We start from the raw sequence: 11570 nt of genomic DNA on the forward strand, positions 1-11570 counted from the left end.
ATACAATGAAAGGGTAAAAGCACGAACTTAAATATTTTTGCCACATCAACACTTTCGTCAGCATCCCATTAGAGTACTAACATTCAATTACCCTAAAAACTAAAAAGAGAGCATTGCTTAAACATCAAAGGCAGAGTTTGAAATGATTGCTTTAATGATTTTCATTACTAATAAGTTTTTGTATAGCATCCTTTGCTTTTCATTGATTACAGTTTTGCCAATACTCTCTATAAAACAGTAAAAAGAGCAAACGTCCAACAAAAGTCCAATCAAAAGCTAAACATTATCCAAATTATATGAACTTTTTATATTGGGCCATAATGACTCCAATCATCACTTGTTACAGAAGAAATTAAAGGGAAGTTTTGGAGAAGAGTATTGAGAAGAAAGTATCATGGAGGCAAACACAGCATTTGCTGCTTCTGTATAGTGAACTCCGTCCCAACTTACATACTTCAATCCTTCATTGCACGTGTTGAATCCCGGCTGGCCGCAAGTAACGGTCTGGTTGAAGTTGTATGGTGGTCCTCCATAGCCACAACACACAATCAATGGATTCTCAAACCCTGCACAATGTAGATGTCAAGATTATCATGTTGCTGATTCTTGTTAGAAGAAGATGATGATAATTATATAATTGGCAATACCGTTGGAGACAGAGTTGGTTATGAGGTCATATTTGATGGCGTAGACGTCTACATACACGAGGGTGGCATTTGTCAAAGCAGATCTTAGTTCTCCACATGCAACTCTTAGCTGAGTGTTGAACTCTTTTGCAGCGTTGTTGAAGGATTGGAGGCATCCATGATTGTCAATGTCACTGGCATTTGCATCTGCATAAGCTGTAGCGAGCTTTTGAGGTAAACAGCCCAATGGCCCTGTGTTGTGTATCCAAAAATTTCTTCCTCCATGTTGGTATATGGTCTACGTATGGATTGAAAAGCAATTAAGGGAAAGAAGCAAAAACATAAGAATCTAGACAGTTTTCTTTTTAACTTCTACTTTTAAGGCCAGAAGAAATATTTACAACATGCCCTTCGACTTTCTGATATTAGATGTGTAGATTGAGAATTTTCTAAAAATGGAGAATTAACTAAACTTCAGGTCTCACTTCAGACTTTTATACTGTCATTTCTATCATATTTTCTACATACTAATATTTGAGTCTAACACAAAGTGATTTTATATCTGCTAATATTTGAGTCTATACATGAGGTGATTTTATATCTACTAATATTTGAGTCTAACACATATGGTGATTTTATATCTACTAATATTTGAGTCTAACACATAAGGTGATTTTATATCTGCTAATATTTGAGTCTAACACATAAGGTGGAGTATTGAAAATAAATCAAAAGATTTCTCACGACTCATTTAGCTTAAACTTTTAGGTGGTAAATAGTGTAGAAATTGAAGGCTAACCCATATGGCATTTTTTATCTCAGAAACAAAAGAGGGAATTTGCTGAATGACTTGTGGATAAGACAAGTAGGTGAATGCAGCAGCAAGATCATTTTGTCCGATGTCAATTGTGTAAAGTGCATTATTGAACCCTTCTTCATCAACCAAGTCTTTATAACCTACATCAGTTCAATTGGCTTAGAAACCTTAGTCAATAGGAGAATGAAGAGATGCTTCCTATCTATTAAGGATGTGCCGTGTGTGTTTAATCAACTACTACCTTTTGGAATAAGCTCGAGGGAGCGTGATTGAAATTGAAGGAATTGCATAATTTGAATATACAAATTAAATGGACGATCCTTTGGCAGAGTAGCTGAACCAGATATAGCAAAGTTGGCTCCATTGGTGAAATTTGGGCCCACAGATCGCAGATATGGGGTCAAATAATCAGAATTCACACTTTCACCTGAGGAAGAATTTGCATTTTAGTAAGAAAATCAAACTATTGAGCACTTGTTTTGTTGGATCAGAGTACGTACATAGAAAATCAATCATTAAACGTCCATCGCATAATCTTCCTGCTGGTTTATGGAAGAATGTACGTCCAGTTGGGAGTCCGAATTTGATGCCAAGTCCCTCAGAAAAACCACCAGTATCAGAATTCGAGTCACCAAAGTTGAAAATAACTGGCTTTTGGATGCACTGGGAATGAACAAAAAGAGGATCAGGTAGAGAAAGTAGGAAGAAGATCAGAAACAATGGAAAAGGGGAGGAATCCCTCTTCTCTTCCTCCATTTCTGTAATCAGATTCATTAACCCTCTTGTTTATGGTAACTAATGATCACAAATAAATAAAGAGCAGAGAGACAATGTCATGTGTAGTGAGTACTAAAGATCCCAGTTGCACTCCATGTGCTCTCTTTGAGATTTCCTTGGGTCTCAGCTAGTTAAGCACTCAAAGCGTATTGAATTCACAAGAAGCCAAATTAAAAATTCTAAAAAAAAATCTGATATGATCGATTAATGTCTTCCACGATTAATAAGATTAAAGTCGTTTGGGCCCAATAAGAAGAAAAAAAGGTTTATGACCAGCCTCCACTTTTATCCATCCAACTTACTACCACTTACCAGAAGGAAAAATGGCAAGATTCATATAACTCTTCCTACACAAACCTTTCAAGAGGGAGAGTATCGGCATTACTTTCCAAGAAACTACCATTTTTGTCCAATTTGGAGAATTTTCACCGGTTCTGATGCAAGTTGGTGGTAAGTTGCTTTAACTTGTAAAGAATGGTGGAGAGAAACTGCAAATCCTGACATCAGACAAAAGTGAGAGAGCACAAAAAGATGTTGAATATAGTTTTCTTATTTTGTTTTATTTTGGGATTGCACTATTCCTTATGCTAGTCCGTGAGTAACAGATCCCTGAAGAAAAGAATAGAGAGAGAGTAAGTTAAAACTTAGAAGAACCTTATCCTGAGTATCAAAAAATCTGTCGTTTTCTCTTAGTGACAAGAACCTCAGTTTCGTCCATACAGTGACTACCGACATTTAGCAACTTGATGCCAATTAGTGAATGTCACATGAACATCATGTTGAATTATAATAATGCTACTAAAATATAATATTAAGACAACACACGCATTCAGCATCCCCCAGTACAAGCTACCTGGAAATTTTCTGGAGAGAATGTATGAGAAAAGCATGTGGTAAGGAATTCATACAAATAAGATCTTAATATTCCATATTATCCTTGTTTTCGAAGAGAACATGAGCATCTGAGTAACATGGATATCAGAAAGTAATTTCATGAACATCTGAAAGAAATAAATGGGAAAATAATATCTCCACACAATATTTTGATATATAATATTCTCCACAATTGAAAGTAATCGGTATTATTCCCATTTTTGCCTGATAAATGAAGGCATTAACAACGGTTTATGCAGTGTGGCTCTTGGATTGGTAATAGGACGACTCAGATAAAGCCGATAACTACCCAAAAGCTCACATGAATTTAAGACTCCGATGTACTTTACAAATTAGAAAAGGAAAAAGGCTGCAGAACTACAAGTGCTTGGCTTCTGCAGCCTATAACATTGAGCAGCAATTAGTTTGTTGATACAATTCAAAGTTGGATTGCCAACTAAAAGCTATTCCTATTCGAGTAAACTACATGCAAATCGACCATCAGAAAAAGTTATTTTATCTGAATTTGTTACTGCATCCATAGGGATAGGGCTGAAGCTTCGTGACGGGCCATAGAAATGAGGAAAGCTATTGCAACCATCAACAAGTTCATAAATCAATCCATCACCAAGCTGCAAAGAAAAAGATTAATGTAATACCAAATATAATTATAGACGATGTAAAAACATGTAAAATGGAAAAAAGGCCAAACGTTTATAACATGTAAAATGGAAAAATAGGCCAAAGTCTCAGTGATAATAAAATTTTTGTGGTTAGAGACTTGTTCAGTTTAAGTCTATACTTTTAAATATCCAAATTTAGTCCCCAGTCTTTCAATAAATCTTAAAAATGTTCCCTACTGTTGGTTTAGTGTTATTAAAAAAGAGTCTCCACTAGCCTTCACTCATAAATCTTGGGAACGTTCTCATTGTGTCTTTTCTTGACCGGAAATTATTATAATTGTTGTTGATCAAATTTGAGAAAAACTCACTTCAAACCAACACTAACTACGGACTCATTTTATGTTTTATTGAATGTACATGAACTAAATTTAGACATTTGAAACTACAGGGAGTCATGGACCATATAAACTAAGTTTGTTTCATTTACTCTTGTCAAACTGAATGTCTATAAAGCTTTAGCTATCTTTCAATAACAGAAGATGACTATTGAGTACTGGGACAGCATTCTTAAGAACATTTCCAATACGAGCCACAAAGTTTTTTAGTATAACCAGGGCCTTAAACTAATGATATTTGATGAAGGATATAATTTGGTAATATGTATATCCATCGAGTTCCATGGTGGAGTCAACAAACTAGATGGTTATGACTTATACGCTAGCTTGCACGATCACAGTTTTTGAAGCCAAGGGACAGTACAAATCACTAGAAATTTATCTTCTACCCTTTTATATTAATCGCACAATGCAGACACGAGAGAAAAAAGGAAAGGCATCTCTGTACCTTTTTGGCCTCAATTTGAAGGAGATACAATTCATCTTTGATATTCAGGAAGAAATTCTGCAAAGTTGACTGGACCTGCATGACAATTCATCATCTGTCATTTAAACTTTGGTTCTTTCCTAAAGTTAAGGCTTTAAAATAAGAACTGGCGAATGCATAAAATTTGACTGGGCAACCAAATTAAGCGATGGATATTGACTCTATAATAGTCTCATGCCGCTAAATTCCAATTTGGTGAAACTACATTTGAATTCTCTAAGTTGGCTTTCAATTTCACCTTGCAAACTACTTTTACGTCAGTTTAGTACCTTGGACCGATAAGTGTAGCATGAAAAGAGTTGTTATATATATATAATTAAAACAGGGTTTACCCTATATCAGATGAAGCGAAAGAAAGGGTAGGATTAAGCAAACACATTGCAAGCTGAAATGAGGAAATATGGTTTGTGGAAAGAGCAAAATTGTCGTATAGGAGAGGAAATAAGAGAATGTGATGAGATTAGAGAAGGAGAGAGAGAGAGAGAACCTGATCGAGGTTACTGAGATGAATGAAACCGGAAGATTTGTCGAGGTGTCCTCCACAGATATGACCAAGGCGGTGTGATTCATCCCACTCCTTGGAGGTACTGATTCTGTAAACAAACTCTTCGGTAGGTGCAGAATTTTGTTCCTCATTCTGGTCTGCCATTTCTAAGTTTGTGATTCAATGAGTCACCGGAATCAGGTTTGGATAGGTAGAGATGATTGGGGATATGAAATGACCACATAAATAACTACAATTTCTTTTCTTTTTATCTACACACACGTTTATAGGATCATCGTTGTAAATTGTAATAGTTTTTCTCTATTTCTTCTAAGATGTAAGGGTGTTACTCAACAACAATTTATAATCCTCTCAAATTCAAATTAGCAATTAACAGAATCTCCTCCTAAAACAAGTTTTTATAAAACTTCAAAATTAACTTAAATGATGTATGCTTTTTTAGAATAATTTTCTAACTGTTTATAATAATATATAATATATATATATATATAAACATGCTTCTACATTAGTTTGTGATACTTCCATTACTTTTCCTTTTAGCCCATCAATTGTTTTACAAAAGAAGTTTTATATATTTATTTGATAATTATTTTACAAATATCGACCATTAACAAGTAAAACCAAGTATTAAGGAAACAATGAAGCTAAAACTAACCAAAACAATGGTCTGATACGTCATTTGAGAAAGAAGATTCAAATTATCACGATGCCCTTGGGGTAGGCCACAATGTTGTGGCTGCACCAATAGCAAAAGTTTGTTGAGGCTACGAGCATTGCAATGCTCCACATTGTTGGAGCATGACGCCATCCATAGAAGACCTTGATGCGAAAAGCGCCGTGGTGCTCTAGAGTTTGTCAGAAATGTGATCACGTGCACTCGAGAGGGGAGCCATAGCACATCACTCTAATTCAAGGGTAGCATTGTCGTGGATCTGTCACAATTATTATAAACCTTAGTTGCTAGCTCTATTCATCATCTTCCTAATTCCTCCCATATATATTATTCTCATCCTCTTTTGTACCTAACTATTATTGTGTAACGTAACTAGTTCAAGCTTAGGTTTAGAAGATTTCTTCTTTTTGATTAATTTGTGAGACTTGGTCTTCATCAAAACTTTTTTATACTTGTGTCTTTGGATTTTCTCTCTGGAATGAATCAAATATTACTCATTTTATTTATGGATTGTCTGACAAACTTTTCTACATTGCATGATTAGTTGATAATGATTTAAACTTCGTTAAATACCTAAATCACCAAGTAGCGAAATGTTAGATTAACTTGTTAATTGTGAATCGACCACTAATCAACATTGCTCTAATCAACCTAGAGAAAAATCACATTCAGTTTTCTAATTAGGAATTACTGTTAAAATTCTTCGTTTGCGTAATCCCTAAAACTCAATGCAATTAATTCAAATGAATAGCACGTGTGTCAACTACCGACGTTGGCTAATTAGTTAATTAGGAGGTTAATTAACATTACTAACCAATTTTGCTAGGCTTAGAGAAGTGGGATCTAGAGTTTGATGATCAACTATACAAATTGGGGGAAGCTTCAAAATAAACCGAAGCTACGCCTTCTTTATCCTAATTTCACATCCTCACCTACTTTTGATTGCCAACGATTTACTTGCACAATTTAATTTTACACCATCTTTTAATCTCAAAGAAAACATCAAACTAAATCCTTTGGTTGTCTCAAGGTTTCGCTCATTTTAATTGAGAAACACAATGAAGTTTCGCTCATTCTAATTGAGAAACACAGTTATTTTTAGTGATTCGACCTCATACTAGGCTAATACTACGAAACTAAGGTAGGTAACAAATTAAATTTGTAAGTTCGGAAGATTTGACACCCTTCAGTGAGCAACTAAGTATTAACTCACTCTCACATTTAGGGTTTTGCTTCCACTTTCATCCTTTTATTTTGCACAATATTGAGGTATTAAAAAATACAAGATGTATATCTCATTTTATTCTCTATTAAACATTTTGGTTTCTAGAATGGAACAAGTCATTGCACCAAGAATCAGTTTGACAGGAAACATATTGATAAACCACCAATATTATATCAATATAGTAGGAGAGAAAAAAAGAAATAACACGTGAGGGAAATGCAAGTGTGAGTGAAGGAAAGGGTAGCAATATAACTAAACTTTGTTGTGGACGGGAAAGGTAGTTAGGATTTGAGTTTTAGAATCTTTTCTGTTCTTCCTTGAAAGATAGGAAAAAAGGAGATTTGTATTTCTTCTATTTCTACTACTATCAATAATATCGAATTCACCTTCTACCTACGAGTTCTATCAAATTGGTATCAGAGCGCGTGATTATGAGCTAGCAAATTGAAAATGGTGCAAACAAAAATTGAATAAAAGATGGAGACGTTTGATCAAGAAATTCAAGGAATCAAAAAAGAAATCGAAAAATTACCAACAATAGAAAAAACGTTGAACGATCTGGCGAAGGGCTTGGAAAGACAAAATAAAATGATGATATGATTCATGGAATCGGCGGCACAAGAGAGATTGACGATGAACGAGAAGATTACTGAATTATCGATGCAGATTACTGTGATGAAGAGTAATAGTGAAGGCGAAGGATCATCAAGTCGCGAAAGTATACTGAAGAACGAAGAGAAGAAAACAAATGAGGATAATAATGGCAATCGAAATAAGTTCAAGAAAGTGGAGATGCCAATCTTCAATGGAGACGATCCCGATTCGTGGCTATTTAACTGAAAGGTACTTTCAAATCTATAAACTTACTCATTTCGAAAAAAATGACTGTGGCGACTATAAGTTTTGAAGGCCCGGCTTTAAATTGGTATCGGTCTCAAGAAGAGCAGGAGAAATTTACCGATTGGACGAATTTAAAAGAGAGAGTATTAGTTCGATTTTGATCAATGAGGGAGGGCTCATTGTATGGTCGATTCTTGCAAATACAACAGATGACAACCGTGAAGGAGTATCGAAATCTGTTTGATAAACTAGTAGCACCTTTATCTGACTTGCTTGAGAATGTGGTAGAGGAAACCTCTATGTCGGGATTAAAACCATTGATTCAAGCTGAAATAGACTTCTGTGAATCTAAGGGATTATCACAGATGATGAGAATTGCTCATAAGGTAGAAAACAGAGAGGGTATTAGAAGAGAAGCAAACCTTCATGGATATTCAAGAGGAAAATTGAATAGTTCTGGAAGTAGTATCAAAGTTAATACGACTGTGAATTCTGGAGATAATAAGGGAAGTATGAATTGGCCGATGAGGACAATTACTTTGAGAGGGACTTCAAGTGAAGAATTACGAAAAAAAGGTCCCACAAAACGGCTTTCTGATGTCGAGTTTCAATCACGAAGAGAGAAGGGTCTATGTTTCCGATGCAATGAGAAATATTCTCATGACCATAAGTGTAAAACTAAGGAGCATATGGAATTACGTATGCTGGTAGTAATGGGAGAGAATGTTGAGTATGAAATCATTGAAGAAGATAACACTGAGGGAGTTGAACACGATTGAGGTTACAGGAGAAGAACAAACAGTGGTAGAATTGTCAATAAATTCAGTGGTGGGGCTATCCAATCATGGAACAATGAAGGTGAAGGGAAAGTTACAAGGAAGAGAAGTCATTGTATTGATAGATTGTGGAGCTACACACAATTTTATCTCATAAGGTTTAGTTAAGGAGTTACAGATTAATACCAAGATTACCTCATATTATGGGGTCATTTTGGGTTCGGGAACAGCTATTAAAGGAAAAGGAGTTTGTGAAGCCATTGAAATAATGTTAGGAGACTGGAGGGTGGTTGATGAATTCTTACCTTTGGAGTTAGGAGGGGTGGATGCAATATTGGAAATGCAATGGTTGTATTCTTTAGGTATAACCGAGGTGGATTGGAAGAATTTGATCTTGACATTTACACATCAAGGGAAGAAGGTGGTTATAAGGGGGGATCCAAGCCAAACAAAGGCAAGGGTCAACTTAAAAAATCTCATGAAATCCTGGGGAGAAGAGGATCATGGATTTTTAGTAGAGTGTCGTGCATTGGAAAGGAGAGAGTCATTGGAAGAGGAAGATTCGTTTGATGAAGTGTTGACTATAGAAGAATCTGTGGCAGTGGTGTTGAAAAGATTTGAGGACGTATTTGAATGGCCCGAGACATTACCTCCACAAAGATTGATAGAACATCATATCCATCTTAAAAAGGGAACTGACCCAGTAAATGTTCGTCCTTATCGGTATGCATATCAACAAAAGACAGAGATGGAAAGATTAGTGGAAGAGATGCTAGCATCAGAGGTAATAAGGCCGAGTACGAGCCCTTATTCCAGTCCCGTATTGCTGGTGAGAAAGAAGGATGGGAGCTTGCGTTTTTATGTAGATTACAGGGCTCTAAATAATGTAACTGTATCAGATAAGTTTCCAATACAAGTGATTGAGGAGTTGTTTGATGAGTTACATGGAGCTACTATGTTCACTAAGATAGATCTTAAGTCAGGATATCATCAAATTAGGATGTGTGCAGATGATATTGAAAAGACAGCTTTCCGAACCCATGAGGGTCACTGTGAATTTATGGTGATGCCATTTGGATTGACAAACGCATCGTCCACTTTTCAGTCACTAATGAATACTATATTCAGGCCATACCTTCGAAAGTTTGTCTTAGTATTTTTTGATGATATTCTGGTTTATAGCAAAGGATTGGAAGATCATTTGAACCATATGAAAGCAGTGTTAGAAGTATTGAGGAAGAATGAATTATATGCGAATAAGAAGTGTAGTTTTGCTCATTTTGAGTGGACTACCTGGGGCACATTATTTCGGAAAATGGAGTTGAAGTGGATCCTGAGAAGATCAGGGCTATAAAGGAGTGGCCAGTTCCAGTTAATGTAAGAGAGGTTCGAGGATTTCTTGGGTTGACTGAATATTATCACAAATTTGTTCAAAATTATGGAACAATTGCTGCTCCTCTAACACAGTTGCTGAAGATAGGAGGGTTTAAATGGACAGAGGAAACACAAGGGGCTTTCAACAGGCTACAACAAGCGATGATGTCTCTTTCTGTATTGGCTCTACCTAATTTCAGTGTGCCATTTGAAATCGAAACTGATGCTTCAGGGTATGGATTAGGAGTTGTATTGGTACAAAACAAGTGGCCAATTGCTTATTATATAGCCATACTTTGGCAATAAGAGACCGGGCTAAACATGTATACAAAAGGGAGTTGATGGCAGTGATTATGGCTATACAAAGGTGGCATTCATGCTTATTGGGAAAGAAGTTTCTAGTCAAAACTGATCAACGGTCTCTAAAGTTTTTGTTGGAGCAAAGGGTGATTCAACCTCAATATCAGAAATGGATATCCAAACTTCTCGGATACTCATTTGAAGTGATTTATAAACCGGGGTTGGAACATAAAGCAGCAGACGCATTATCTAAAGTACCAGCAACTGTGCATTTGAATAAGTTAATAGCTCCAAATGTGATTGATATAGAAGTGATTAAAGCAGAGGTAGATCAAGATGAGAAGTTGAAGAATATTAAGCAGGGAACTTGTGAGACAGCAGCGGCAGAGGATAGTAAGTATTCAATGAAGAGGGGGATGTTGATGTATAAAGATAGAATGGTGTTATCTAAAACATCCAAATTAATTCCAACAATCTTGCAACATTACCATGATTCAGTATTCGATGGTCATTCAGGGTTCCTACGAACTTATAAGAGGATGGTTGGGGAGTTGTATTGGGAAGGAATGAAACAGGAAGTGAAGAAATACTGTAAGGAGTGTATGATCTGTCAACGCAATAAGACCTTGGCTCTTTCACCAACTGGTTTATTAACTCCTCTAGAAGTGCCAAATAGAGTGTGGGGGGATATATCAATGGATTTTGTGGAAGGATTACCTAAGGCAGGAGGTTATGAGGTGATATTTGTAGTGGTTGACCGATTTAGTAAATATGGGCATTTCATCCCTATGAAACATCCATATACAGCAAAAGTCGTGTCTGAAATATTTGTGAAGGAAATAGTGCGTTTACATGGATATCCCAAATCCATAGTATCGAATAGAGATAAGGTGTTTTTGAGTCACTTTTGGAGAGAATTGTTTCGTCTGGCAGGAACCAAATTGAACCATAGCATAGCATATCATCCACAAATCGATGGGCAAACGGAGGTTGTTAACAGAGTAGTGGAGAGTTTTTTGCGCTGTTTTTGTGGGGAGAAGCCAAGGGAGTAGATTAAATGGATTCCTTGGACAGAATACTGGTATAATACAACATATCAGCGTTCATTGGGAGTCACACCATTTCAGGCGATGTATGGGAGATTGCCACCTCCTTTGATAAATTATGGAGAGAGAGATACTGCTAATTCCACATTGGATGAGCAGTTGAAAGAAAGAGATGTGGTGTTGGGAGCCCTACGAGAACATTTGAGAGTCGCACAAGACAAAATGAACAAGTA

At 36.1% G+C, this 11570-nt stretch overlaps 2 protein-coding genes and 1 long non-coding RNA gene across 3 annotated transcripts; 1 reads left to right on the plus strand and 2 right to left on the minus strand.

Annotated features, from left to right (window-relative positions):
• Window positions 1–133: 133 nt before the first annotated feature.
• Window positions 134–2361, minus strand: LOC101207449 (GDSL esterase/lipase At1g09390). The gene is made up of 5 exons (XM_004150787.3): window positions 1944–2361; window positions 1685–1870; window positions 1426–1583; window positions 648–924; window positions 134–566 (listed from the first exon to the last, which is right to left on the minus strand). Exons 1-5 carry the CDS (start codon window positions 2215–2217, stop codon window positions 334–336), a joined length of 1128 nt encoding a protein of 375 aa, XP_004150835.1. The 5' UTR covers window positions 2218–2361; the 3' UTR covers window positions 134–333.
• Window positions 545–2397, plus strand: LOC116402793. The gene is made up of 2 exons (XR_004215441.1): window positions 545–860; window positions 1449–2397. It is a non-coding gene; the product is annotated as an uncharacterized LOC116402793 (long non-coding RNA).
• An 836-nt stretch (window positions 2398–3233) lies between these two features.
• Window positions 3234–5412, minus strand: LOC101207691. Its single transcript, XM_004150788.3, has 3 exons — window positions 5086–5412; window positions 4560–4634; window positions 3234–3725 (listed from the first exon to the last, which is right to left on the minus strand). Exons 1-3 carry the CDS (start codon window positions 5245–5247, stop codon window positions 3564–3566), a joined length of 399 nt encoding a protein of 132 aa, XP_004150836.1. The 5' UTR covers window positions 5248–5412; the 3' UTR covers window positions 3234–3563.
• Between the last annotated feature and the right edge of the window lie 6158 nt (window positions 5413–11570).

The sequence above is a fragment of the Cucumis sativus genome, chromosome 3, assembly GCF_000004075.3.
Source record: "Cucumis sativus cultivar 9930 chromosome 3, Cucumber_9930_V3, whole genome shotgun sequence".
NCBI classification, from domain to species: domain Eukaryota; kingdom Viridiplantae; phylum Streptophyta; class Magnoliopsida; order Cucurbitales; family Cucurbitaceae; genus Cucumis; species Cucumis sativus.

What these genes read in the sequence shown, in the direction of transcription:
- LOC101207691 (XM_004150788.3), bottom strand. Translation starts at nt 5,247, where the DNA reads ATGGCAGACCAGAATGAGGAACAAAATTCTGCACCTACCGAAGAGTTT. An exon ending in ATCTCAGTAACCTCGATCAG is followed by an intron (nt 4,635 to 5,085) that starts GTTCTCTCTCTC and finishes ATTGTCATGCAG; the next exon opens with GTCCAGTCAACTTTGCAGAA. An exon ending in TTCAAATTGAGGCCAAAAAG is followed by an intron (nt 3,726 to 4,559) that starts GTACAGAGATGC and finishes TTTTCTTTGCAG; the next exon opens with CTTGGTGATGGATTGATTTA.
- LOC101207449 (XM_004150787.3), bottom strand. Translation starts at nt 2,217, where the DNA reads ATGAATCTGATTACAGAAATGGAGGAAGAGAAGAGGGATTCCTCCCCT. An exon ending in TTTAATGATTGATTTTCTAT is followed by an intron (nt 1,871 to 1,943) that starts GTACGTACTCTG and finishes ATTCTTCCTCAG; the next exon opens with GTGAAAGTGTGAATTCTGAT. An exon ending in CCTCGAGCTTATTCCAAAAG is followed by an intron (nt 1,584 to 1,684) that starts GTAGTAGTTGAT and finishes GAACTGATGTAG; the next exon opens with GTTATAAAGACTTGGTTGAT.